This window comes from Anser brachyrhynchus (genome assembly GCF_964034855.1).
Source record: "Anser brachyrhynchus genome assembly, chromosome: W".
NCBI lineage: Eukaryota > Metazoa > Chordata > Aves > Anseriformes > Anatidae > Anser > Anser brachyrhynchus.
Genome location: NC_137704.1, coordinates 23,286,227 through 23,311,796, shown reverse-complemented (window position 1 = coordinate 23,311,796; position 25,570 = coordinate 23,286,227). Strand labels below are relative to the sequence as shown.

General features: G+C 47.1%; 2 protein-coding genes across 26 annotated transcripts in view; one reads left to right on the top strand and one right to left on the bottom strand.

Moving 5' to 3' along the window:
* The window catches only part of LOC308184754 (vasculin-like), an 80,300-nt gene extending 72,704 nt beyond the window's left edge, over positions 1-7,596 (top strand). For 18 of the 25 annotated variants that reach the window (XM_080572207.1, XM_080572205.1, XM_080572209.1 and 15 more), the window contains 2 exons: positions 3,992-4,094; positions 5,956-6,434. In XM_080572207.1, the coding sequence (XP_080428333.1) occupies positions 3,992-4,094; positions 5,956-6,114 (262 nt within the window). In that variant the 3' untranslated portion in view covers positions 6,115-6,434. Of the gene's footprint in view, positions 1-3,991; positions 4,095-5,955 lie in introns of all 25 variants that reach the window. The other 7 variants (XM_080572211.1, XM_080572208.1, XM_080572212.1 and 4 more) reach the window with 1 other exon arrangement.
* The window catches only part of LOC308184831 (bis(5'-nucleosyl)-tetraphosphatase [asymmetrical]-like), a 118,966-nt gene extending 99,364 nt beyond the window's left edge, over positions 1-19,602 (bottom strand). The window contains exon 1 of the mRNA XM_080572411.1: positions 19,475-19,602. The gene's annotated coding sequence lies outside the window, so the exon portion shown is untranslated. The remainder of the gene's footprint in view (positions 1-19,474) is intronic.
* Positions 19,603-25,570: the final 5,968 nt, after the last annotated feature.

The window sequence follows — 25,570 nt, the reverse complement described above, 5'->3', positions numbered from 1 at the left end:
ACCAAGCCAAGGACTTTCCGGCTTCTCGCTCTGTCCTGCCAGCGGGCAGGCTAGGGGTGCAGCAGGAGCTGGGAGGGGACAGACCCAGGACAGCTGACCCAAACTGGCCAAAGGGGTATTCCATACCATCTGACGTCATGCTAAACAATGTATAGGGATGGCTAGCCGGGGTGGGGGGGCCGACTTCTCAGGGATAGGCTGGGCATCGGTCAGCGGGTGGTGAGCAATTGCATTGTGCATCACTTGTTTCGTTCACATTATTATTAGTAGTACCGTTATCATTATTATTATTGTTATTATTGTTATTATTATTTCCCTGTCTTCATAAACTGTCTTTATCTCAACTCACAGGCTTCACTTTCCCGTTTCTCTCCCCCATCCCAGAGAGGGAGGGGGGAGGGTGAGCGAATGGCTGTGTGGTGTTTAGCTGCCAGCCGGGTTAAACCACAACACAGTGCCCTTCTGCGCAAACTGCCCCACCACTCCCTAGCTGATGCACCACACCCTGTTTGCCTCCCTTCTTAACCCTGCTCCTGGGTGATGGTGCTCCATTGGTGATGCTTTTGTACATGTGGGGCTGGCTGCCACTGCTCCTGGCCCAGCCTAAGCCTCATCAGATGCTCTCACGAGGCCTTGCAGGAACTCCCCTGCACACCGTCATTCCTTGTTCCGCTGCAGAACTTGCCTGCACTGCAGCTGATCACCTTGGCGAGTGGTACTCCAGGTTGTACTCAAGTGTTTAGAATAGAATAGTTCAGTTGGAAGGGACCTTCCAAGATCATCTAGTCCAATTGCTTGACCACTTCAGGGCTTACCAAGAGTTAAAGCATATTAATGAGGGCATTATCCAAATGTCTCGAACGCTGGCAGGCTTGGGGCATCTACTGTCTTGCTAGGAAGCCTGTTCCAGTTTTTGACCACCCTCACAGTCAAGTAAATTTTCCTCATGTCCAGTCTGAACCTCCCCTGGCACAGTTTTGTGCACTTCCCGTATGTCCTGTCATTGTTTACTAGGGAGAAGAGACCAGCACCTCCCTCTCCACTTCCCCTTCTCAAGAAGTTGTAGAAAGCAACGGGGTCACCTCTTAGCCTTCTGTTCTCCAAACTAGACAACCCAAGTGTCCTCAGCCTCTCCTCATAGGACATGCCTTTGTCACAAAAGGAATTATTCACTTCACTTGTAAGAGAGAAGCAGCAATATATTTATTGATGAAAATAGTGATTTAGCAGAGATAAACTGGTTGAGACAGCAATTTAATAAAGCTCTAATGGTAAATGTGGCATTAACAAGATTCATGATGGCAAGGTCACTTGATTATTTACTGCATAGAGGACAGGGTTAGACAAAGTATCAGGGAGATCCTCACATTGACTTACGAGGTTCAGAATGGAGTCCCTTTTGCCATACAAACTCCGAGGAGTGGATCGTGTCCCAATCCTAGACTTATCAGTTTATATGCACAACCGTTCCTTTATATCACTTAGTTAAGATTACAAAGTTTCAGCGTGCTTAGCAAATTACTTGCAAAGTTTCAACAAGCTAGCTATTAGTCACTTACCGAGTATCTGTCCCAGGTAAGGAATCTCTTGACCTTGAGGAGTAACCTTGAGAGGCATCCCTGCTAAAGGGGAAGATCTTGGCATGCAGGTTGCTGCAGTACAGGAGAGCTTAGCAGGCTCTTGTCTGTCCCCTATTTATGGGGTAAGAAGATTGACTACTAGTCATATTTGCATACCAGCCATATTTGGTTGTTGCATGATCCATTAGTCCTTGGATTTATCGCCCCTGAATCTACCTTGAGCCTGGTTAGGCTATCATGACCAGGAGCATTCATCACAATCGCCACTGTTGGTTATCACCTGAGCAGGGTTACAGGTGAAGGGTCAGGTTTGGGGGGAGCAAGAGGAGTACACAGCCACAGGGACTCATTTCCAAAACAACCTCATAGACACCTAGGCCAAAGAGCGTGGCCATGAGTGGGTAAATCACATCCCCCTATCATGCATCAGCATCCACGAGGCCGTGTGATGGACTATTAAAGACTACACTGAAGGCAATGGGTGCTGGGACATTCAAAATTGGGATGCACGTTTGGCAAAGGCCACCTGGTTAGTCAACACTAGGGGATCTGCCAACCGAGCCGGACCTCCCCAATCAAACCTGTTACGTACTGTAGAAGGGGATAAAGTCCCTGTAGTGCACATAAAAATACCAGCCATATTTGGTTGGTGCATGGTCTGTTAGCCATTAGATCTATCTCCCCTGAATCTACCTTGAGCCTAGTTTAACTGTCATGACCAGATGCATTCAATATGGTTGTCACCGATGGCTATCGCCCAAGCAGAGTTACAGGTGAAGGGTCAGGTTAAGGGGGGCCAGGAGTACACTGCCACAGCTTTCCAGCCCTTTTACCAGCTTTGTAGCCCACTGCTGGATGCTTTCAAGTACCTTAACGTCTGTTTTATGTGGTGGAGCCCAGAACTATGTTCGCTATTCAAGGTGAGACCACACCAACACTAAATATAGTGGGAGAATCACCTCTTTTGACTGGCTGGCTATGCTGTGTTTAATGCATCCCAAAATGTGGTTTGCCCTCCTGGCTGTCAGGGCACACTGCTGACTCACGTTGAACCTATTGTCAACCACCACCCCGGATTCCTTTCTGCTGAGCTGCTCTCAAGCTACTCATTTTCCAGACTGTACCAGTGTCTGGCATTACTTCATCCCTGATGTATAACTTGGCATTTAGCTTTGTTGAACTTCATGCTGTTGCCGATCACCCAGTGCTCCAGTCTATCTAGATCCCTCTGCAAGGCCTCTCGTCTCTCCAGGGTGTCAGCAGCACTTCCCAGTTTAGTATCATCAGCAAACTTGCTGAGGATGCATTCCACTCCTGCATCCACATCATTGATAAAAACATTGAATAGGACTGGCCCAATTGTGCTCTGGGGAATGCCTCTGGTGACTGGCTACCAGCTAGATGTAACCCCATTCACTACAAGCCTTTGAGCTCTACCGTTCAGACAGTTCGTCACCCAGTGTAGCATGAACCTGTTTATCTCATAATTGGACAGTTTGTTCAGAAGGATGCCATGAGGCCAAGTATGAAAGGCCTTACAAAAATCCAGAATGATTACGTCCAATGCTTTCCCTTCACCCACCAAGCAGGTGACCTTATCATGGAAGGAGATCAAATTACTAAGGCAGGCCTTTCCCTTGATGAATCCATGAAGTCATTTACCTTGGATAACTTCTTAGATAAATATCTTGACAATGGAAGTTGGAGTTTAATGGTCTGTAAAGTCCACGGCATGGCAACACTAGATAAGCTTTCAAGAGAAACACTTCATCCACAGCTGAACTTGCATGTGGTCCAAATTATTTTCTCTTTTGCTTTTTTTATTGCTGCAGTTCTGGAGAGCAGCCATCCAATTGAAACAATAGGAAAAACTGAGGTTCTTATTAGCCTGGTTTCCATAAGAGTTTATTTGAAACATTGGGCAGCTTATGCTGAGAGCAGCTATATCTGGGAATGTTGTCAATTGATTAATAAATATCTTGAAGCGATATAACAGGAAACTTAGCTTTTGTTGGTACATTTACTGGACTGGCAGAGGGGGGCAGGGTCTGTTTTGTATGTGAAACCTGATGGCAGGAAATTTAATACTTGGTGTGTGCAAGTGATGGTGCAGATATTTGCTTGAAATTAAGAACGTGTCCTATAGATAAAGTATTACTACTTAGGTTTTGCAGCCCTTTAAATTAAATGTAGTAGCAAAAGCAGGGTCAGCTGTGAAAGACCTGAGAACTTCTCAACTTCTGTGCTTTATGTATCTTATGCTTTTAACCTACTTTTATATAAGAGTTTGTTTAAAAATCAAATTATGGACTAATCCATATATTACACATCTTTACCTATTCACGTAGGCAGAGCTTGAAATGTCTGAGTACGTGTAGAAATTCCTTAATATTGTCGTTTTTGTTTTAAAGGTTGTTAAAGGAGATGGGCTGGCAGGAAGAGAGTGAAAATGATGAAACATGTGCTCCACTAACAGAGGATGAGATGAGGGAATTCCAAGCCATTAGTGAACAGGTAATGTTAAGTTGATGTTCCATTATGAACTTGCAAGTGGCTACCCTAAATACCTACCTTTTAAGGAGGATCTCCAGTAATTTTGATAGTTAAGGATGATGCCATTTCAGTACCCTTTTTCTTTCCTCTCCTTGCCTTCCTTGTCCTTTCAGAAAAATAGCTGGTTAAAAAAGATATGGGAAGCAGTACTTATTTTAGATGAGGCCTATTCTCAACATATCAAAGAAAGAAGAGAGGATGGGTTCTAATTAGTTTCAGCAGTGCTGGTTACAGAATTGCACAGGCCTTCTAGCTCCTCAGCTCAGCCTGAGGAAAGGGAATTTTCTTTCAAGGTCTTTATGCAGCTTTCTTGGCTTTCTTCACTGGAAATCGAGGAACATATAATTCACTAGTAACAGAGTCTGAGCACGCAATCTACAATTGATTTTTTATTTTTATTTTTTGAAGTAGTAGACTGCTGTCTTGGGTTTATGTGGCAAGGTTTTGGTAGCAGGGGGGCTGCAGGGGTGGCCTCTGTGAGAAGAGTCCAGAAGCTGCCCCATGTTAGATAAGAGCCAGTTCCAGCCAGCTCCAAAAGGGACCTGCTGCTGGCCAGAGCCAAGCCAGTAAGTGATGTTGTTTGTGCCTCTGTAAGAGCATATTTAAGAAGAGGAAAATAACTGCTGTGCAACAGCAGCTGGGAGAGCGAGGAGGGAGAAACAGCCCTGCAGACACCAAGGTCAGTGAAGAAGGAGGGGGAGGAGCTGCTCCAGGAGCTGGAGCAGAAGTTCCCCTGCGGCCTGTGGAGAGGACCATGGTGGAGCAGGTTGTCCCCCATGGTGTACAACAGCGGAGCAGATTTCTACACTGCAGTCCGTGGAGGAGCCCATGGTTGAGCAGCAGGTGAAGCTGGTCTGAAGGAAGCTGCGGCCTGCTGGACCCCTGCTGGAGCAGACTCCGTGCCAGACCTGTCGCCTGTGGAGAGGAGCCCATGCAGGAGCAGGTGACCTGGCAGGAGCTGCTGCCCGTGGGGGACCCGTGTTGGAGCAGTTTGCTTCTGAAGGATGGACCCTGTGATACAGACCCATACTGGAGCAGTTCTTGAAGAGCTGCTGCCTGTGGAAGCCCACGCAGTATCAGTTTGGGAAGGACTTTATCCTGTGGGAGGGACCCCGTGCTGGAGCAGGGGAAGAGAGTGACCATGAATGAGTAGCAGAAACAAAGTGTTATGGACTGACCACAACCCCCATTCTCCATTCCCCAGCACTGCTTGGAGGGAGGATGTTGAAGAAGGTGGATGGGGGGAAGGTGTTTTTAGTTTGCTTTTAGTTTTTCTCTGTTCTGGCCTGCTAGTGATAGGGAAGAAATTATATTAATCTCCCTATGCTGAGTCTGTTTTGCCTGTGATGATAATTGTTGAGTGATCTCCCTGTCCTTATCTCAACCCTTGAGCCCTTTGCATTGTATCTTCTTCCCCTTTCCCTTTGAGGAAGGGGACTGAGAGAGCCGTTGTGGTGGAGTTCAGCTTCCCAGCTGAGTAAAACCACCACAACTGCAGAAAAATGGACTGCATCATGGGAGAGACCATGTGGGAGGAGTCACTGGGGCAAAATGTCTGAGGAAGTAGATGGGAAGAGAGCAAACTCTTGTTCACTTAGCTTAGTATGATTGGAAGCTCTTGGATGCAGGTGGCTGGTTCAGAAGTGAAGGCTCTCAGGTGAATTTTCATTTGTGTGTATATATAACACGTAGTGCTGTGGATCTAATGTAGCCCATAGATGAAGACAGAGAATGTTGAAATGCAACAGGTTGTTGTGTTTTTCTCTCTCTAAATAATTCTTGTGGTTTTTTGTTTTGTTTTGTTTTGTTTTTTCCATTTCAGTTGCAAAAAAATGGCCTTCGGAAAAACGGCATTTTGAAAAATGGCCTTATCTGTGATTTTAAATTTAGCCCCTGGAAAAATAGCACTTTCCAACCTGCTCTAGAGAATGATGATTCTGAGACAAGCAGCAGTGATACATCAGATGATGATGATGTGTGAAGATTTCTGTAACATCTGTAGATGCTCGCTTTTTTCTCATGAAAATATGGGGATGTATTGTTTAAAACAAATCTTAATTTATGTAGTAACATGCCTCATTAGAGGAAGATTGATGGGCCTTCTCTCTGAAGAAAGCAAGAAACATTGTGTTGGGTGTGTTGAACATTGCTATAATTTCTTTGTAAACAAATGTTTTAGAAGGAGGACTTGGGTTGACCCAGCATTGACTTTCTTCCTCACTGCAGCATTTCTGACTAGCAATGTGACAATGTAACAAATCAGACTTTCTCATTTAATAATAAAAACAAAAAGAATTGCAATATCATGCAAAGCTTCTGTCTTAGTGTCCAAGTATAGACTTGAAAAAAAAAGGGGCAAAAAAAAGGGCAATTTGACACAGTTTTGCTTGTCATTTCTTTCTTACAATGGAAATCCTCAAATCCACTTTGTATGCAAAAAGGGCAATGTAGAGTGCTGTCTAAAATGAGCGAAGTACGCTAAAACTCTTTTCCTTAATTGAGCTGTTCTACTTCTTCCACACATAATTGTTCTTTAGCTATTGTAGTGTAGTCATTGTTATTAATGGCAAAAAGACCTGATGTTACGGTTCCAAATTTCTAGAAGTAACCTTTAAATTGAAAGCTTTATGGGTTATTGCAAGACCCAATATGCCACAGTGAATACATTCTTGTGGGAAAATAAGTACTTTGAATTTACTATTCACCGGCAGAAAAATAATTAAACTGACTGGATTTGTCCACTACATGGAAAATAAACTGATTTACAGAGTACTGTCTCAGTGCATAGCATCAAGGGTATTGTTTTTAAATCTAGTAAGTTTCGTTTGCATTTATATTAAATGTACTCTGGCAGGAGTCATTGCATTTTGGACTGACATAAAGATATTTTTATCACCAGCTCTTGCTTTGTAGCAGCAGAAGTATGTCTATGCAATAAGCATCTCTTTTGATTATATATTTTCCACAAGGTTGTGCAAACTATGTAGCATTAATCCATGAGCACAACTGCTCTCAGTGATGTCACATACACTTATAGTACAGCTTATATAGACATTCCTCTTCAAGATATTTTTGAATTGCACTACTTTTTATAGTAAGTAATTCACAATTTTAAACTCTAAAGCAAAAATATTTATCAAGATGAGCTTTTGTCCACGTTTAACTTTTTTAGGAAAAACCTTTTTTAATAAGGTGACATCTAACAATTTTGGGCCAAAGATGTAGCGTGTTTTTCTTTTTTCCTTTTTATTAGTTTAAATAAGGGGGGTTATTCAATACATCAGGGTTTTTTTTCCATTTTTTTTCTTTGAACAAACATTCAAATGTTGGTGTAGTTTATTTTGGCACAATGCTTTCAAATATGCCGTTTTGTTGTCTAAATTTTAGAGGATAAAAATGTTTGTTTTTTTGAAGAGAAAACTGCTGTATCAGTAATGAAGTCTTTCCTACTTGTATGCCTTAAACATGTGTGGAATAATTGCCTGAGGTGACTTGGAAATTAAACTGATATTCACATTTTAAAGAAAAGGTTTTGAAAGGACTGAAGAAGCTTCCAGGGTGGAGTGCAGCTGCACTACATAGAAGTTCCCTAAGCCTCCAACCTTAGATGTTAATCACACTGGGGGAACTTGGTGTGCTAAGAGGAACGGTACGGAGTGTGGAGCGGAGTGGAGACACCGAAGCTAGGCTCTGTGATAAGATGGGAACTTGATTGTTCTTGTGCAGACCGAAACCGATAAACTTCACATTTGCTACCCTGAGCCAACGAGCTGTCATGTTTTTGACAAAATGCTGTACTGTAGTGAACTTTTCTCATTATAATATCATTATAATACCAAAACACACCTCCATCCCAAAAGCTACCCGTCTCCAAGGTGTGACCACCCCTCACTGAGCATGCGCTCTGAATTTCTCTGAAACTATACTTTCAAACAAAAGTGAGAAAACTTTGCACCAATCGTAACCAAGATATGTATGACTAGAGTCACTCAAGCTCCACCTAAAATATAGAAAATAATATAAATTGGCTTAAGAGAGAAAGGTTGTTAGGGAAGATACCATTGTGAAGGATACCTTCTGACTTCTGGGATCAGTTGACGGGCTGAGCCTCTCTTCCTCCCTCATTGGGACGCCTTTGGGTAAGACTTGAACACTTGGTTATATCAAGTGCCTCCCCGGGAAACTTAGAAATCTCTATAGAGTTGCTTTATACCTTTTAACGTGTTTATAGCCAGGCTGTGTTACTCATACTTTTGGTATTTGTATGTGCTTTGCAGACAGTGAATTTATCACCGGCAATCCAAAGAACCTGTGTACCTTTTGCTTTAATAAATTGCACTCGCCTTTAACACATCAGAGAAATTGATGTATTTGGCAGGATTGCCATGGATAAACTGCTGCAAAAATACAAATGTGCCCCTTGCCAGGTTGGGAAGGAGTGGGCTCAAAAATTTTAGAAAGATGGAGAGACAGGGGTAGAACGCATTAAGCAGTGTCAGGCTGTGCAAAAGACTGGAGTGAAAAAAGGCAAAGGTGTAATTTGTGCAGTATTAGGAGCCTGTTTGTCTTGCACTCAGCAAGAAGCTAAGGAAATTCCTGCTCCCAAACTAATTTCTGATGTGGAATATACAGCTTTAAAATTGGAAAATGTGGTGTTAAAGTCATCATTAGCCTTTGAAAGGGAGACAGGAAGAACATTAGGAATCAGAGTTGCTAAACTTTTGAATGAGAATAGTCATCTTAAACAATTGCTGGAAAGGGTTAATCATCTGTTAGATAAAATGCAACCTTCTGCTCCAGTTAAGCAGGTTCGTAGATTAATGCATAGTGCAGACCCTGAAAGTACCACGCCAGGAGAGCATAACTGCTCCTTAACTGCACGAGCTGCATACTGGGCAGGTGGTATAGATCCCCAGGAGAGAGTGGAACCACTAGAAATTAGAGCCACAGGCTATTCCAACCTGGCTGTAGCAGTACGGAAAGCAGCCTGCATACAGGTGATATATGAAAGAGATGAATTTAGGAAATCCCTGATGTTAGCCCTGTTATAAATGAAGATACAACTCAATCTGAATTTAGTAATATTTATAAAAGGCAAGTAAACAGCGCTGGGTGCACGGGGAGTCTACACTCTACCAACACGCACACACAACCGTCGAACTTTCTAAATATATAGAACATCGCTTTTACATATTCATAAGAAACCCGAGTACGCCTATACATATGTACAATCAGAAAAGGTATCAATTGAAACATAAACATGGCAAAGTTTTCCGAATTCTGGCAAGTGTTTAACAAACAATCCTTTAAGTCTATTACTATTAATGTCCATGACTGGGGGAGCATAGTTGGAGCTGGTAATCCTGGTTGAAGTGCTCCCATATCTTCCATGACTTCATTAATTTTTCTCAGATCATATAACAGTCTCCATTTTCCATTCCTTTTCTTGATTACAAACACCGGAGAATTCCAGGGCTAGTCGTGGGAACAATATGTCTCGCTTTAAGTTGTTAAGCAACTTGGCCTTCGGGCCTTATGTATCCTATTCCTCCCGGATCGAAGGGAAACAGATCCGGCTCCTTTTCAGGGCCTATAGGGCCTGGATCAAAAGGAACGTTCAGGTCACCGGGGGCGTAACAGCAAAGTCCTGCGATGGCAGTAGCGGCGGGGGGGGCCGATGGTGTAGCAGAAGGATCGGTGGATGAGCCCGCAGCTCCCTCACTGTCTGGCAAACCACACGTTTCTGATTGTGGTCCCACATGGCTCTTTAAGGCCTCAGATTGCTCGCCAGGTGCCGAGCAATCCCACCGCAACCTTGTCGTTTTTAGTAGCAGAGTCCCACACCTTGACCTCAATTTGGTCCCATGTTTCAGGATCATAAACTGTCTGATTCGAAATAAAGGGAATAAGCTGTAAGGTTACCAGGACAGTCTTTGTTTCTAAGGACATATGATTCCCCATAATGCGCAACTGCTTACCTTCGGCCAGCGAGGGGCAGTTGTGTGCGCGGGTCCGCTTCCTTCAGCTTGAGCTTCCTTCCAGCTCTGGTGCGCCTATTTCCAGCGACTTTCTATGCGAGCTTCCTCGAGCAGTTTGCTGAGTTTGGTCGAACCTATCTTCATTAGGCCATCAATGTCCCTGTTCCTGTCCTGGTCCCTGTTCTGTTAGCCTGTCCCTGTTTCTGTAGTTCATGTCCCTGTTTGTTTTCATCATCGAGGACAGGCTCCCTTTTTATACCATTCGCCCCACAGAAGTCCTTTTCCCCTAACTCTTCTTTGGTCGAACAACTTTGCCCGGCAACCAGCAAACCCCCAGCAGCTTCCATGCCTTAACGGCTGGAGAACAAGCAACCCAAGACGGCATGGCGTCTCCCGAATCACCCTTCTTTGTTCCCTCTAAACTCTACATTCCTGATGGCCTCATCGTTAAGAGTCTGATGTTATCACCAACCATGGGGCTTGTCGACCCCCATGACCACACTCCCACATCTCCCCCTTCTTTATTAACATCAACCATCTTCTTGACACGAATTATTACTCCATATATCACAGCCCCTATCGACCCAGCTCAATTAACCCCTCTCATCCGTGGACTCCCTGATTGTCTTAAGATGTTTGTAGCAAATACCCAGGATCGCATACAAGCTGTTCATAGGGAAGGTGATTGCGTTTGTAGACAAAATCTGCACTCCCCCATTCCCACCTGGAGTGAAATTGCACAAGACATAAATAAGTATGGACGCCGAATGGACTGGATTAGTTCATCCAGTATTAAGTCCCCAGATCACTCCTGGTGAGTTCGCCAAATCCACACTCAAAATCCCAAATACCCCAAATTCAAAGAGAGGTTCAAACCTAATAAGGAACAGGGTGAGTTGTGGCGTAAGGCCCTAGATTTGGGTGTACCCTGACCAATCTTGCTTGGCATCTCTACGGAGGTTCTCCGTACATTAGTCCAATCTCTGGGTAAGGAAAATATTCCAGCTGGGGAGAATTGCCTAACTGGAAAACCCCCAACCCATAAGGAAAGTACACCTGCACCAAGCCCAATTGACGAGGCAGAAGCTCAGCAAAAAACTCCTATTCCCAGGGAGGTCAGTGAGCCACCCTGCTCGGCGGGTATTAGCAATTCAATGGCTCTCTGTTGAATACTCTGACCCTACCATTGCCCTTCCCGTTGGACCCCGAAAAATATTGGTAAACTTTCTCATTGACACCAGGGCTCAAATGTCAATAATTACCCATGAGACAGCACAAACCCCGGGCATAAGACCTGGTCGACGCAGGGTTAAATTCACAGGAATCGACAGTGTGAAGAAAGAATGTCCCACCACAAAAATTTCACTCTGGCTGCCAGAGGTATGAAGATTAACCAGGGCAGAAGTATTAGTTGGTGCTGCATGTACTAATATTTTAGGATTTGACATACTGGGTGGATGAATGTGGAAACTCCCAGATGGGATGGTGTGGAGTTTCATGACACATCAAAGGGATTCAGGCACAGTGAGACTGAGTCTGTTACAAACATCCATACCCTTACCCCGCTCTCAAATCACTAATGTTCGGCAATATCTGTTGCCAGCAGCAGCACTTATGGGGATTGACGGGGTGGTAACAGAATTGGAAGAAAGAGGCATTATTAAAAGGACCCGTTCACCTTACAGTTCACTGGTGTGGCTGGTAAAGAAACCAACCGGGCAATGGCGTTTTACCATGGATTACAGACAGTTAAATGCTAATACCACGCCTTTGACTGCCGCAGTTCCAAACATGGCAGAAATAGTGACATTGATACAAGGTGCTGCCCATCCTTAGATGGCTGCCCCAAAATGAAAGTCTTCTGTGCATCTACCAATACAATCACCCCAAGCATTATACTAAACCAGGAGAATATCCTACAGGATTTCACACTGGACAACCTGTGCTGGTAAAAATGCCTCAGACTGGAACAGTAGCAATGGTACCAACTATCCCCAAAAACCTCTACGCATGGGAAGCCAAAGATTGTTCAGGAAAAGTACACCGGATTAGCACTCAGTGGATTTCACCCTCTTTTTAACCCTGCCAGTTGAATACAACCAAGCACATTTTCTTTCCTTTTGCGTTCACAGGAATCCTGAGTGGACTGCATGTAGACGGAGAATGAAAAATCAGCAGTTTGAAATGATAAAACTATGCTTTACCCTGACGTTAATGCAATCCCCTTTGGTTCATAGCCAAAAAGACCCAGAATGGCCAGGTCCCAAGCCCACGTTAAATACACTGGAATTAAGGGAACACGTGCCGTCAGGGAAAACTTAAACTTAGCTACTGTGGTTGTGCATGGAGCTGAGGTGTTTCACCATGACCATCTGGTTTCACCAGATGATTTATTGTTGTGGTTTAACCCAGCCGGCAGCTAAGCGCCACACAGCCATTCGCTCACCCTCCCACCTCCCTCTCTGGGATAGGGGAGAGAATTAGAAAGAAATGAAAGCCTGTGGGCTGAGATAAAGACAGTTTATTAGGACAGAAAAGACAGGAAAATAATAATAATGATAATAGTATTACTACTAATAGTGTGTACAAAACGAGTGATGCACAATGCAATTGCTCACCACCCGCTGACAAGCCTGTCCCCAAGCAGCAGATCCATCCCTTCCCCCCCACCCCGGCCAGCCCCCCCATATTAATTGTTCAGCATGACGTCAGATGGTATCTCATGGGCTAGGTTACTAGAAGGCAAGAGTGCTTGTGAGAGCTGAGCTACATTTAAACAGGACTTCTTCCAAGCTCAGGATCGGTGCATCCCTAAGAGTAGGAAATCGGGAAAGGGGGGCAGGAAACCTGCTTGGGTGAGCAAGGAGCTTATCGATAAGATCAAAAGGAAGAGGAAGGTCTATGGAATGTGGAAAAAGGGCCTGTCCTCTTGGGAGGAGTATAGAAGTGTTGTCAGGGCCTGCAGGGATGCAACGAGGAAGGCTAAAGCCCACCTAGAGATGAGGCTTGCAAAAGAGATAAAAGATAATAAGAAGGGTTTTTTTTAAGTATGTAAACAGTAAAAGGAAGACTAGGGATAATGTGGGTCCCTTACTGAACGAGGGGGGTGTCCTGGTAATGGGAGACGCCGAGAAGGCGGAGGTGCTGAATGCTTTCTTTGCTTCAGTCTTTGCTTCAAGGACTCCCCCCCGGGACTCCTTGACCCTGGCGGGAGGAGAAAGGGGCTGGGAAATGGAGGGCTCCCACCTGGTTGACGAGAGAGTGGTTCGGGAGCGTCTGAGTGGGCTCAACGCACACAAATCCATGGGTCCCGATGGGATGCATCCACGTGTGCTAAGGGAGTTGGCAGAGGTGATCGCCAAACCGCTATCATCTTTGAAAGGTCCTGGAGAACAGGAGAGGTGCCTGAAGACTGGAGGATAGCCAATGTCACTCCGGTCTTCAAGAAGGGCAAGAAGGAGGATCCGGGAAACTACAGGCCAGTCAGTCTCACCTCTGTCCCTGGAAAGGTGTTGGAACAGCTTGTTCTGGATGCCATCTCCAAGCAATTGGAAGAGAAGAATGTTATGGGGAGTAGTCAGCATGGATTCACCAAGGGTCGACCTCGTTGCCTTCTATGATGGCATCACCACCTGGGTAGACGGGGGGAGAGCAGTGGATGTCATCTACCTTGACTTTAGCAAGGCTTTCGATACTGTCTCCCATGACATCCTGATAGCAAAGCTGAGAAAGTATGGGATAGAGGAGTGGAGAGTAAGGTGGGTTCAGAACTGACTGACTGGCAGAGGGTGGTGATCGGCGGCGCAGAGTCCGGCTGGAGACCTGTGACTAGCAGTGTTCCCCAGGGGTCGGTGCTGGGTCCGGTCTTGTTCAACAACTTCATCGACGACCTTGATAAAGGAATAGTGTCTGCCCTCAGCAAGTACGCCGATGATACAAAGCTGGGAGGAGTGGCCGACACGCCAGAAGGCTGTGCTGCCATTCAGCAAGACCTGGACAGGCTGGAAAGATGGGCAGGAAGAAACCAAATGAGGTTTAACAAGAGCAAGTGTAGAGTCCTGCACCTGGGAAGGAACAACCGCATGTATCAGGACAGGCTGGGGGATGACCTGCTGGAGAGGAGCTCTGTGGAGAAGGACCTGGGGGTCCTGGTGGACGACAGGCTGGCCATGAGCCAGCAGTGTGCCCTGGTGGCCAAGAAGGTCAATGGGATCCTGGCGTGCATTAAAAGGAGCTCGGCCAGCAGGTCAAGGGAGGTGATCCTCCCCCTCTACTCTGCCCTGGTCAGGCCTCACCTGGAGTGCTGTGTCCAGTTCTGGGCTCCCCACTACAAAAATGACAGGGATCTCCTGGAAAGAGTCCAGCGGAGGGCCACAAAGATGATACGGGGCCTGGAGCACCTCCCCTATGAGGAAAGGCTGAGACACCTGGGTCTGTTCAGCCAGGAGAAAAGAAGACTGAGAGGGGATTTTATTAATGTTTACAAATACCTTAAGTGTGGGAGACAGAGGGATTTGGCCAACCTCTTTTCAGTGGTTTGTGGGGACAGGACAGGGGTAATGACCACAAGATAGAGCACAGAAAGTTCCGCACCAACATGAGAAAGAACTTCTTCACAGTGAGGGTGACGGAGCACTGGAACAGTCTGCCCAGGGAGGTTGTGGAGTCTTCTTCTCTGGAGATATTCAAGGCCCGTCTGGTTGCTTACTTGGGCAGCCTGCTCTAAGGAACCTGCTTTGGCAGGGGGGTTGGACCCAATGATCTTGAGGTCCCTTCCAACCCTTTCAATTCTGTGATGGGAAAATGAGAAAGGAATACCCCTTTGGCCAGTTTGGGTCAGCTGTCCTGGGTCTGTCCCCTCCCAGCTCCTGCTGCACCCCCAGCCTGCCCACTGGAAGGACAGAGCGAGAAGCTGGGAAGTCCTTGTCTTAGTGTAAGCGCTGCTCTGCAATTAAAACATCAGTGTGTTATCAACACTCTTCTCATCCTCAAACCCAAACACAGCACCCTACCATCTACTAGGAGGAAAATTAACTCTACCCTAGCCAAAACCAGGACAATATCCACCCCTTATTCCATACCATTTATGTCATGCTTAGGTCCCACACTTCCCAATACATTCCAATTAGTCACCACCTTCATATATGTATATAAAATGTCCACTGAGTTTGTGGAGTCTGTGACTGACTTTGGGCTCCATCTGTCCCAGCAGTCTTGCAGGGCAGAAGAGATGATGTGTGATGTTGGATCATCGCATGCTGAAGCTCGTTCTGGTTCCATCACGCCGCTGTGCTTGTCCAATTCTATCAAAATTCATTCATCATTATCGGCGTGGCTGTTACTGTGATACCATTAATGGGACACTGACATGTAGCAATCACGGTAGTGATGACATACAGCATTATGTAATAATTAACATAATACAATTCAACTCATGGGCTATTCTCAACCAACATCAGATCCCCTTGAGGTACACATCGGACCTTCCCATTCCTCCCCCATACCAAAGATGCTTTAACCGCTTGGCTTGCTTGATTGCAGCATGTTTCACAGTCATGAATAACCTGTGCAATAGTGTCCATGGTCAGGTTCGCCCATCGATCCCAAGCCCATCTATATGTTGCATCCCTGCCTTGATGGCCTGAGGTGTCATGGGCCCATCGAGCTATAAATAATTCACCTTTATGTTGCCAGTCCAGGTCCACCTGAGCCACTTCAATCTTAGCAGCCTGATCCACCTGCTGGTTGTTCTGATGTTCTTCAGTAGCCCGATTCTTGGGCACGTGAGCATCTACATGGCGTACCTTTACAACCAGGTTCTCTACCCGGGCAGCAATATCTTGCCACAATGCAGCAGCCCAGATGGGTTTGCCTTTGCACTGCCAGTTGCTCTGCTTCCATTGCTGCAACCACCCCCACAGGGCATTTGCTGCCATCCATGAATCTCATCAACTCATGAGTTCTTGCACTTTTCAATTTTCTCCCCCATCCCACTTGGGGGTGGTGGCAAGCAAACAAGCGTGTAGTATTTAACTGTCTGACAGGTTAAATCACAACCATTAAATAAGCAGGCAAACTGGCAATATATTGCAGCAACTTCTAACCAGGAAGTGTAAGACCATTATAGGGTAAGCATAGTGCAGAACCTAGCAAGCACCTGTTAGCAGAGCTCATATCTCCACACAACACTTTAAAAATAGATTACAGTGCAGACACATACAAGACTTGTTACAGAGTAGCCAGGGATTTTACAGTCAGAGGTAGTAACATCTATAGAATCATAGGATATCCCGAGTTGGAAGGGACCCATAAGGATCATCGAGTCCAACTCCTGGCACCACACAGGTCTACCCCAAATTTTAGACCATGTGACTAAGTGCACAGTCCAAACGCTTCTTAAACTCCAAAAGGCTTGGTGCAGTGACTACTTCCCAGGGGAGCCTGTTCCAGTGGGCGACCACCCTCTTGGTGAAGAACCTCTTCCTGATGTCTAGCCTAAACTTCCCCTAACTCAGCTTGACACCATTCCCGTGGGTCCTATCACTAGTGACTAAAGAGAATAGATCGGCGCTTTCCCCTCCACTCCCCCTTGTGAGAAAGCTGTAGACCACGATGAGGTCTCCCCTTAGCCTCCTCTTTTCCAGGCTGAACAGGCCAAGTGACCTCAGCCGCTCCTCATACGTCTTCCCCTCCAGGCCCTTCACCATCTTTGTATCCCTTCTCTGGAAACTCTCCAACAGTTTTATGTCCTTTTTGTACTGTGGTGCCCAGAACTGCACACAGTACTCGAGGTGAGGCCGCACCAGCGCAGAGTAGAGCGGGACAATCAGTTCCCTCAACCCACTAGCGATGCCGTGCTTGATGCACCCCAGGATACGATTAGCCCTCCTGGCCACCAAGGCACACTGCGGGCTCATATTCACCCTGCTATCAACCATAACCCCCATATCCCTCTCTGCGGGGCTGCTCTCCAGCGTCTCGTTGCCCACTCTGTACGTATAGCCAGGGTTGCTCTGTCCCAGGTGCAGGACCTGGCACTTGCTCTTGTTAAACTTCATGTGGTTGGTGATCGCCCAGCTCTCCAATCTGTCCAGATCTCTCTGCAAGGCCTTTCCACCCTTAACAGAGTCCACAACTACTCCAAGTTTAGTGTCATCAGCTTTGTAGCATCAGCATACTTGCTGAGGGTGGACACTATTCCCTCATCACGGTCGTCGATGAAGATGTTGAACAATCGATGAAGATGATGAACAAAATTTCCCACAATACGACAGGACCCATCAGTGAACAGGGCATATTGCTTCTCATTTTCTGGTAGCTTGTTGTACAGTGGGGCTTATTAAGCACGGGCCACCTCCTCCTCTGGTGATATCCCAAAGTATTTGCCTTCTGGCCAGTCCATAATCACTTCCAAGATCCCTGGGCGACTGGGGTTTCCAATTTGAGCCCGCTGAGTAATCAGGGAAACCCACTTGCTCCATGTAGCATCAGTTGCATGATGTGTAGAGGGGACCCTTCCTTAGAACATCCAGCCCAGTACCGGCAGTCAGGGTGCCAGGAGGAGCTGCACTTCAGTACCGACCACTTCCGAAGCAGATCGAACTCCTTCATATGCTGCCAATATCTCCTTTTCAGTTGGAGTGTAGCAGGCCTCAGATCCTCTGTATCCCCGACTCCAAAACCCTAGGTGTCGACCTCGCGTTTCCCCAGGCTCTTTCTGCCAGAGGCTCCAGGTGGGGCCATTCTCCCCGGCTGCGGTGTAGAGCACATTCTTTACATCTGGTCCTGTTATGGCAAAACCAGCCTTCAGAAGGATTTGGACTATTTTCTTCCCTTTCTCAAAAACTTCCTCTGCTGTGACACCCCACACAATGATGTCATCGATGTACTGCAGGTGTTCTGGAACTTCCCCCTGTTCCAACGCAGACTGGATCAGTCCATGGCAAATGGTAGGGCTGTGTTTCCACCCCTGGGGCAGTCAATTCCAGGTGTATTGGACACCCCTCCAAGTGAAAGCCAACTGTGGCCTGCACTCTGCTGCTAGAGGGATGGAGAAAAATGCATTAGCGATATCAATTGTGGCATACCACTTGGCTGCCTTTGATTCCAGTTCCTGATCACTCCTTGGCTCTCCAGTTGATGAATTAGCTTATGGATGGGACTCAGGGAGTCTCGGTTGGTGCGATATTGCCGCCGGTGCACAGTTGTGGTAGCGACTGGCACTTGCTGTTCTTCAACCCTCAGCAACCCCACAACAGAAGGGTCCTCTGAGAGACCAGGCAAGGTAGACAACTGTTTAATGTCCTCTGTCTCCAAGGCAGCTATGCCAAAAGCCCAGGGGAACCCTTTTGGGTCCTTGAAATATCCTCTTCTAAGATAGTCTATGCCAAGGATGCACGGAGCATCTGGGCCAGTCACAATACGGTGCTTTTGCCACTCATTACCGGTTAGAATCACTTCAGCCTCCAATACAGTTAACTGCTGGGATCCCCCCGTCACACCATAAATACAGATGGGCTCTGGCCCTTTATAGCTTGATGGCATTACAGTACATTGTGCACCGGTGTCTACTAAAGCCTTATACTTCTCCAGTTGACGAATTAGCTTATGGATGGGAATCAGGGAGTCTTGGTTGGTGCGATATTGCCACCGGTGCACAGTTGTGGTAGCGATTGGCACCTGCTGTTCTTCGACCCTCAGCAACCCCACAACAGAAGGGTCCTCCGAGAGGCTGGGCAAGGTAGACAACTGTTTAATGTCCTCTGTCTCTAAGGCAGCTCTGTTAAAAGCCCACCGGAACCCTTTTGGGCTCTTGAAATATCCTCTTCAGTATGCATGCTTCTTAACCTTGCCTGGAAAGCATCATTTTTGCAGCTCAGGTCAAGGTAAATAAAAGACCAAACTATTTAAAGGATGAGGTAGAAAAATGAGACTGCAACGCAATTAAGGTTGTGATGGGCACCTAAGAAAACCACCATTGCTGTTACAAATTGGAATTGGGGTTGACTAGTCAGAATTGACCTGAAGGTAAATAAGACCACAGCGCTCTCTGAGGTTTTTGAAGGGATGCACGACACGGACTCCTGATGGCTCTTGAACAGGAGGCGTTTATTGCCCTTTTTCACCACTACATATACTTTCCCCGTAGCCCCACGCGCTGTCCACGCGCCCGAATCTGTCTTATAATTGGTTAGAGACCCTCAGACACGTGCCTTGAGCCAGCCAGCAATTGGCCACTGCCCAAAACTCATCTTTAACACTGTAGTCAATTTACTTTATCTCGTCCTTGCTCAAGTTTTTGGTTCTACTGCTGTTTTCCTCATTATCGCTAACTCAGGGACGTGTGAAACAGCACAAAGCCACCTGTGAATTCCTTTCCCACAAAACAGCACAAAGCTCCCTGCAAATTCTTCTCCCACAATTCCCCCTTTTTTATTTTCAATCAACCAAACGTTTTCTATAGATTTTTCTATCAATCACTGCACACACTGCAATAAGCAAGGTACAATAAGCAACAGGGTCAAAATCTCATGCAGAACTACGATTGTAAAGTAGTGTGCCTACTAGAATCTACATCAGTCAACAAGCCACTAAGTGCTAGGAATGTTGCTTCGCAGCGATACTGCTTCTTACTTGCACAGCACAATCACACAATCACACAATCACGCAAAGAGGCCTCTTGCACTTCTCATTCACACCACAAGAAAACATCACTTAAAATAATTTGTGTGCGGCTTCAGGAGGTCCTTGTCTGCTCCCGTGGTGAGCGGCTGAGAGTGGAGACCCCCCCGAGGAAAAAATGCTCGGGGTGCACCTAGGGGCGTCCGTTCCACAGTCGATCCCACAGCCGAGCAGAGCGGCTCCTGGCGCAAGGAAGGATGCTATTATAGTTTGTATAATGACAGCAAAGAGATGCATTGCAATAAGGAGCAAGTGACCTTTTTTTTTTTTTTCCGAGCAATTACACCTTACACATGCTATTACTGTTACACATCTCAGGATATCTAATTCCTGTGGCTCTAGGGGCGCTTGCGATAAGTAGACAGTCCAGTCTTTGTCATCCGCCGGGTTCCCCACCAGACATGTCGTAGATGGGTCGTTTCATTGGCTCCACCAGATCCAGGAACCTCCTCCCATCTAACCTTTAGTGCACTGCTGTATTAATCAGCTCCAGATTATCACCGAATGGGTCACCCACAGTCTGGGCTGGACTGAGACCCAGGAGGCACCGAAGCTGCAGAGGCGGACGAGGATGATGGTCCCAACCATGGTCACACGCCACGAGCTGGCACCCATCGTGGTCCTTGCCCTGTGGAAACACAAGCGTACCCTCGCCCCCAGGTTATTAGGGGATATGGTCCTTCCCACCTCCCAGTATCCAGATTTCTCATCATAACCATCGCTTTTCCTGTTGGAATGGAGGTTAGTCCTGATTCCATTGATTTAAAATGCTTAATTATACGTGGTACATCTTCGTATTGAAAAGGTAGTGTCAAATGATTTATGACATATACCACTTTGTTCAATCTATTCTGCGGGGTCTCCTGTGTCTCCCCCTTTTTCTGTTTAGCCAATAAGTCCTTTAACGTGCGGTGAACACGTTCTACTATTGCTTGTCCTGTGGGTGAGTGTGGGATGCCTGTCTTGTGAGTGATGCCCCAGGTATGGAAAAAAAGTCGCGTAGAGCGGCTTGCATAAGCTGGGCCATTATCAGTTTTTATTTCTTTAGGGATTCCGAGGGCGGCGAAGGCCGCACGGAAATGCGCCTGTACATGACAGCTTGTTTTGCCCGTCATCGCAGAGGCCCAGAGCGCGTGCAAAAAAGAATCTATGGACATGTGAACGTATTTTAGCCTCCCGAACTGAGGAATGTGAGTAACGTCAGTTTGCCAAAGCTGAAGAGAAGAGAGGCCCCTAGGATTAACTGTAGTCGGTGGGCCTGGTCGTTGTTGACAATCCGGGCAGGTCTGTACTATGAGCTTAGCATCTCCTATGGGGATGGCAAACTGTTTGGACAATGCCTTTGCAGCCTGGTGGAAGAATTGATGTGATAAACGAGCCTGGGACAATGTATTTGGCACTGGGACTTGCAATGCAATGTTAGTCAATTGATCGGCCCGGGCATTTCCTTCTGCAAAGAATCCCGGGAGTGTCATATGACTTCTAATGTGGATCACGCAATAAGGGTGGGTACGGTGCTCTACAAGAAATAATAACTCTCTAAATTTTAAGAATAGTGCTTCGTTGTGGATGTGTTTGATCTGAGATCTTTCAATGTGTTGTGCTACTCCTACTGCATAATGTCAATCAGAGACAATATTTAGTGGAGCCTGGTCCCATTGCTTGAACGCCATTACTACCGCATGTAATTCTACTATCTGAGGGGAGCCCTGTATTGTTTCTATGACATGTTGCCAGTGGTCTCCTTGTTCCCACGTGACTACAGCTTTTCCCTTTCTCCCTGACCCGTCTGTGAATACTGTTTGTCCTTGGACTGGGTGCCATCGATATAGCGGCTTGTCCTCAACGTGTACATTATTATAAAAGGTAAGCATTTTATGAGACGGGAGATGTATATCAAGTTGACCATTGAAACCCGAAAGGGCTGATTGTAGCTCTAAGCTATTCTGGAGGCACCAATCAAGATAGTCTTTAACTATCGGAATGATAATGGATTTTGGCTCTTCTCCAGCCATTTCTATAATTCGTTCTCTTCCCTTCCTAATCAAATCTGAAAACATTTCAATGCGGGTGGCGAGTGTCTTTGTCGGTTGGTGGGGTAGAAACACCCATTCTAATAGAAGCAACGGGTCTGTTGCGTTGGAGTCCCATTGCGCAATAATAGCTAAAGGTTGTGGATTCTGGTTGCATATGTAGAGCTGAATGGGTAAATTTTCTGCTCGCCGCTGGCATTGTTGGGCAGAGATCTTCTCCTCTATACGGTGTAGCGCCGCCCTGGCTTCATTAGTCAGCCGGCGGGGCGCATTAATACTAGTGTCCCCTTTTAACAACTCGAACAGGGCTGCTAGTGTATGGTTGTCAATTCCGCATTGCGTCCTTATCCAATTTATATTGCCTATAAGCTTCTGGACATCACTGAGCGTGCGAATTTCCCTTGTAATGGCTACGTTTTGGGGTTGAATACTGTGCTGCAGTATCTTCCAGCCTAAATATTTCCAAGGCGCCTCGATTTGAATTTTCTCCGGTGCGATTTGTAATCCCCATGTCTGGAACTCCTGCCGTAGAACAGGCAGTACTTCTTGAGTTAAGTTGTCTGTCGGACTGGAGAGCAATATGTCGTCCATATAATGATAGATGTATACGTGCGGGAATCGTTTGCGTACGGGGCGTAGCGCTTCTGCTACGTATGTTTGGCAAATTGCTGGGGAATTTTTCATCCCTTGAGGCAGCACAGTCCAATGATACCTATCCATTGGTTCGGTCTTATTGATTTTTGGGACCGAGAACGCGAATCGAGGAGCATCAGCAGGGTGAAGTGGAATAGTAAAGAAGCAGTCCTTTAAATCGATAATCAAGATATTCCAATTGCGAGGGAGCATAGCAGGAGAAGGTAATCCGGGCTGGGGAGCTCCCATGTCCTCCACTGCATTGTTTATTTGACGTAAATCGTGAAGTAATCGCCATTTCCCGCTTTTCTTTTTAAAAAGAAACACGGGTGAATTCCAGGGACTGGTTGTGGGGGTAATGTGTCCCAATTGTAACTGTTCTTGGACAAGTTCTTGGAGAGCAGCGACCTTTTCCGCAGGAAGCGGCCATTGATTCACCCACACAGGATTATCAGTTCTCCAGGTGAGTCTCATGCGCAGTTGCTCGTCAATGGCCGCTATTGAAAATTTTCCGGAAAGCTCAGAGTGAACTCGCCCTGCCCCATCACATCCCTCCCCAGGAGACTGACAGGTATGAGGGCAGCATACGGCCGGACGTTATACAGCGAGCCTTCATGAGTCTTAATGCTAAGCATATACTGGCTCTGAAAGGTACCGGAGACACCACCGACTCCCACAAGGCCTTTTGTGGTGGAATCTAAAGGCCAACTTTTGGGCCAATCGTGAAGAGAAATTACTGTAACATCTGCCCCGGTATCCATTAATACGGTTATTTGTGCGCTGGAGGGGTCAGCCTGTGGGTGATGAAGTGTTAGGGTCAGCGTAGGCCTCTTGATGGTAATGGCCGAGGCCCAAAAAGCTGACGGGGGTCCCGTTGATCCAAACTCCGCGTCGTGTCGGTCACACGTCTCTGCTTGTGGAACTATGGCTTTAAATAGTATTAACTGTGCAATTGTAGTCCCCTTGGGAATGAGCATCGGTGGGGAGGGAGTCCATGCCATTGCTTGTATTATGCCTTCATAATCAACGTCAATGACTTCAGGCAGTATAAAAAGACCCGTTAGTGTGGTGCTAGACCGCCCTAGCAAGAGGGCGCTGCATCCCTTCCCTATTGGTCCCTGTACATTTAGAGGTATTCTGCGAACCCGAGTGTCCCAAAGGGTGCAGCTCGTTACTGTGGAGACATCCAATCCGGCGCTTCCTCGGGTTCTGGCTGTGAGGGAATCCACGGTGACGTAGTAGGCGGGATCGCTGGAGCAGTGGGCGGCTGTGGTCGCAGCCCGGTAGTCGTCATCGCCCAGGGCGGTGACTTCCGCGAGGACGGCCCGCCCACGAAGGAGGGCCGGGGCACTTGTGTCATCGCGCGGCCCCGCCCCGCGCTCTGCTTCCCGTTTCCCTGCCGCGGTTGTAAAGGTCGTCCCTCTGCATCATGCGTCGAACGGCACTGGCTAGCCCAGTGCCATCCCGTGCCGCACCGTGGGCAAACAGTGGGAGGGGCAGAGTTACCGCGTTCCCCCCCTGCTCCTCGCTGTGGGCATTCGGTGGCAAGATGCCCCGTGGCTCGACAGCGAAAACACCGTTTTCGCCCGGTTTTAAGTGCAGTAGCAAAGGCTCCGGCCAAAGCGGCAGTGTGATGTTCTACGGATCCGACTCGATTGCAAGCCTCTATCATTTGTACCAGTGTAGTATTAGCAGGCAGGGCTTGGAGTATTTTCTTACAGTCTGTGTTTGCATTTTCTACCGCCAGTTTTAGTATAAGGGCCTCTTTGGCCTCGCGGTTGTCAATTTGTTTGTCCAAAGCGTCTCGCAATCTATCAATGAATTGCATATAAGGCTCGGTAATTTGTTGCCTAATGCTGGTAAACGATGGCTCGGCTTTTCCAACTTCAGGCAACTTCAACATAGCCTGGAAGGCCAGAGACGCGGACTGCCGCAAGATGGCATCGTCGAGCCTAGCCTGCAATCTCGGATCAAATAACGGCTCAGTCCCCATCAACTGTGGGATCCCGGCTCCCAAGAGGGGGTCGCCGGGCTGCCGGTCCAGGTTACGCAGGGCGGCCAATTCGCACGCTTCTTTCCATTTTTGCCCCCACAGTAATTTTTGTGTTGGCGTTAAAATCATCGCGGCTATCTGACGGCAATCGTACGGCACCAACAAGTGACCAGTCATGACGTTTTCTAACAATGACTGAGTAAATGGTGCGTGTAATCCATATGTAGTCACAGTCTTTCTCAACTCTTTAATTAGGTCCCAGTGGAAGGCATTATATTCATTTTGACCGTTGGGTCGCACCTGCACCGGGAAAGCCATTCCTACCGGGTCCCCGTCCTTTAGCGCTTCCCGGCGCACCAGCTCCCATCGTTCCCGCGGGTCGAAAGCTCGGGCCCCCAGGGAGGCATTATCGGGGGCAGGCAAGGCGGGAGTCGAGGGGGTCAGCGGGGAGGGGCTCTGCGGCGGCGGTCCACGGCCCTCTTCCTTGTCATCCCCCAGGTCTATCAAATTGCACTGCTCTGGTGACCTTGCAGGCTCTGATCTCAGTTCGGCTGCTGTTATTGCCTGGGCAGCGGCGTTCTGTACTTTCTTTTCTGCCTGCCACGCTCTTAAAGTCTCTGTCACCAGCCGCCACGTAGTCATCACCTCAGCAGCATTAGTATCCCCACGGGACACTGCTTCCCAGATTTTTTTCCCTGCTTGGTCCCAAGTTTTTACATCAAATACTGTAGAAGCCATTGAGGGGAGCCCTTGTTTTCGCAAAATTTTCAATAATAGCTTTATCTTAAACGGATCATATTTTACTCCCCTTTCTATTAGGAGTTCCTTTAGTAGTTTCACTATAGCCTCTTCCTCTGCCGAAAGGCTAGCTCCCATGATTAATGCCCAGCCGCTCACCTGTCCTCCAGGTGCTGTCCCAGGGTTGAAGCTGCAGTCCAGCTGCGAGCTTGATCCGTTCTGCTGGGTTCCATTCAGATGCTCGTACAGCGCTGCTCCTTCCTGATCACGTCGGGGTCACCAATTGAAGGGATGAAAGACACGGACTCCTGATAGCTCTTCAACAGCAGGACCTTTATTGCCATTTTTCACCACTACATATACTTTCCCCGTAGCCCCACA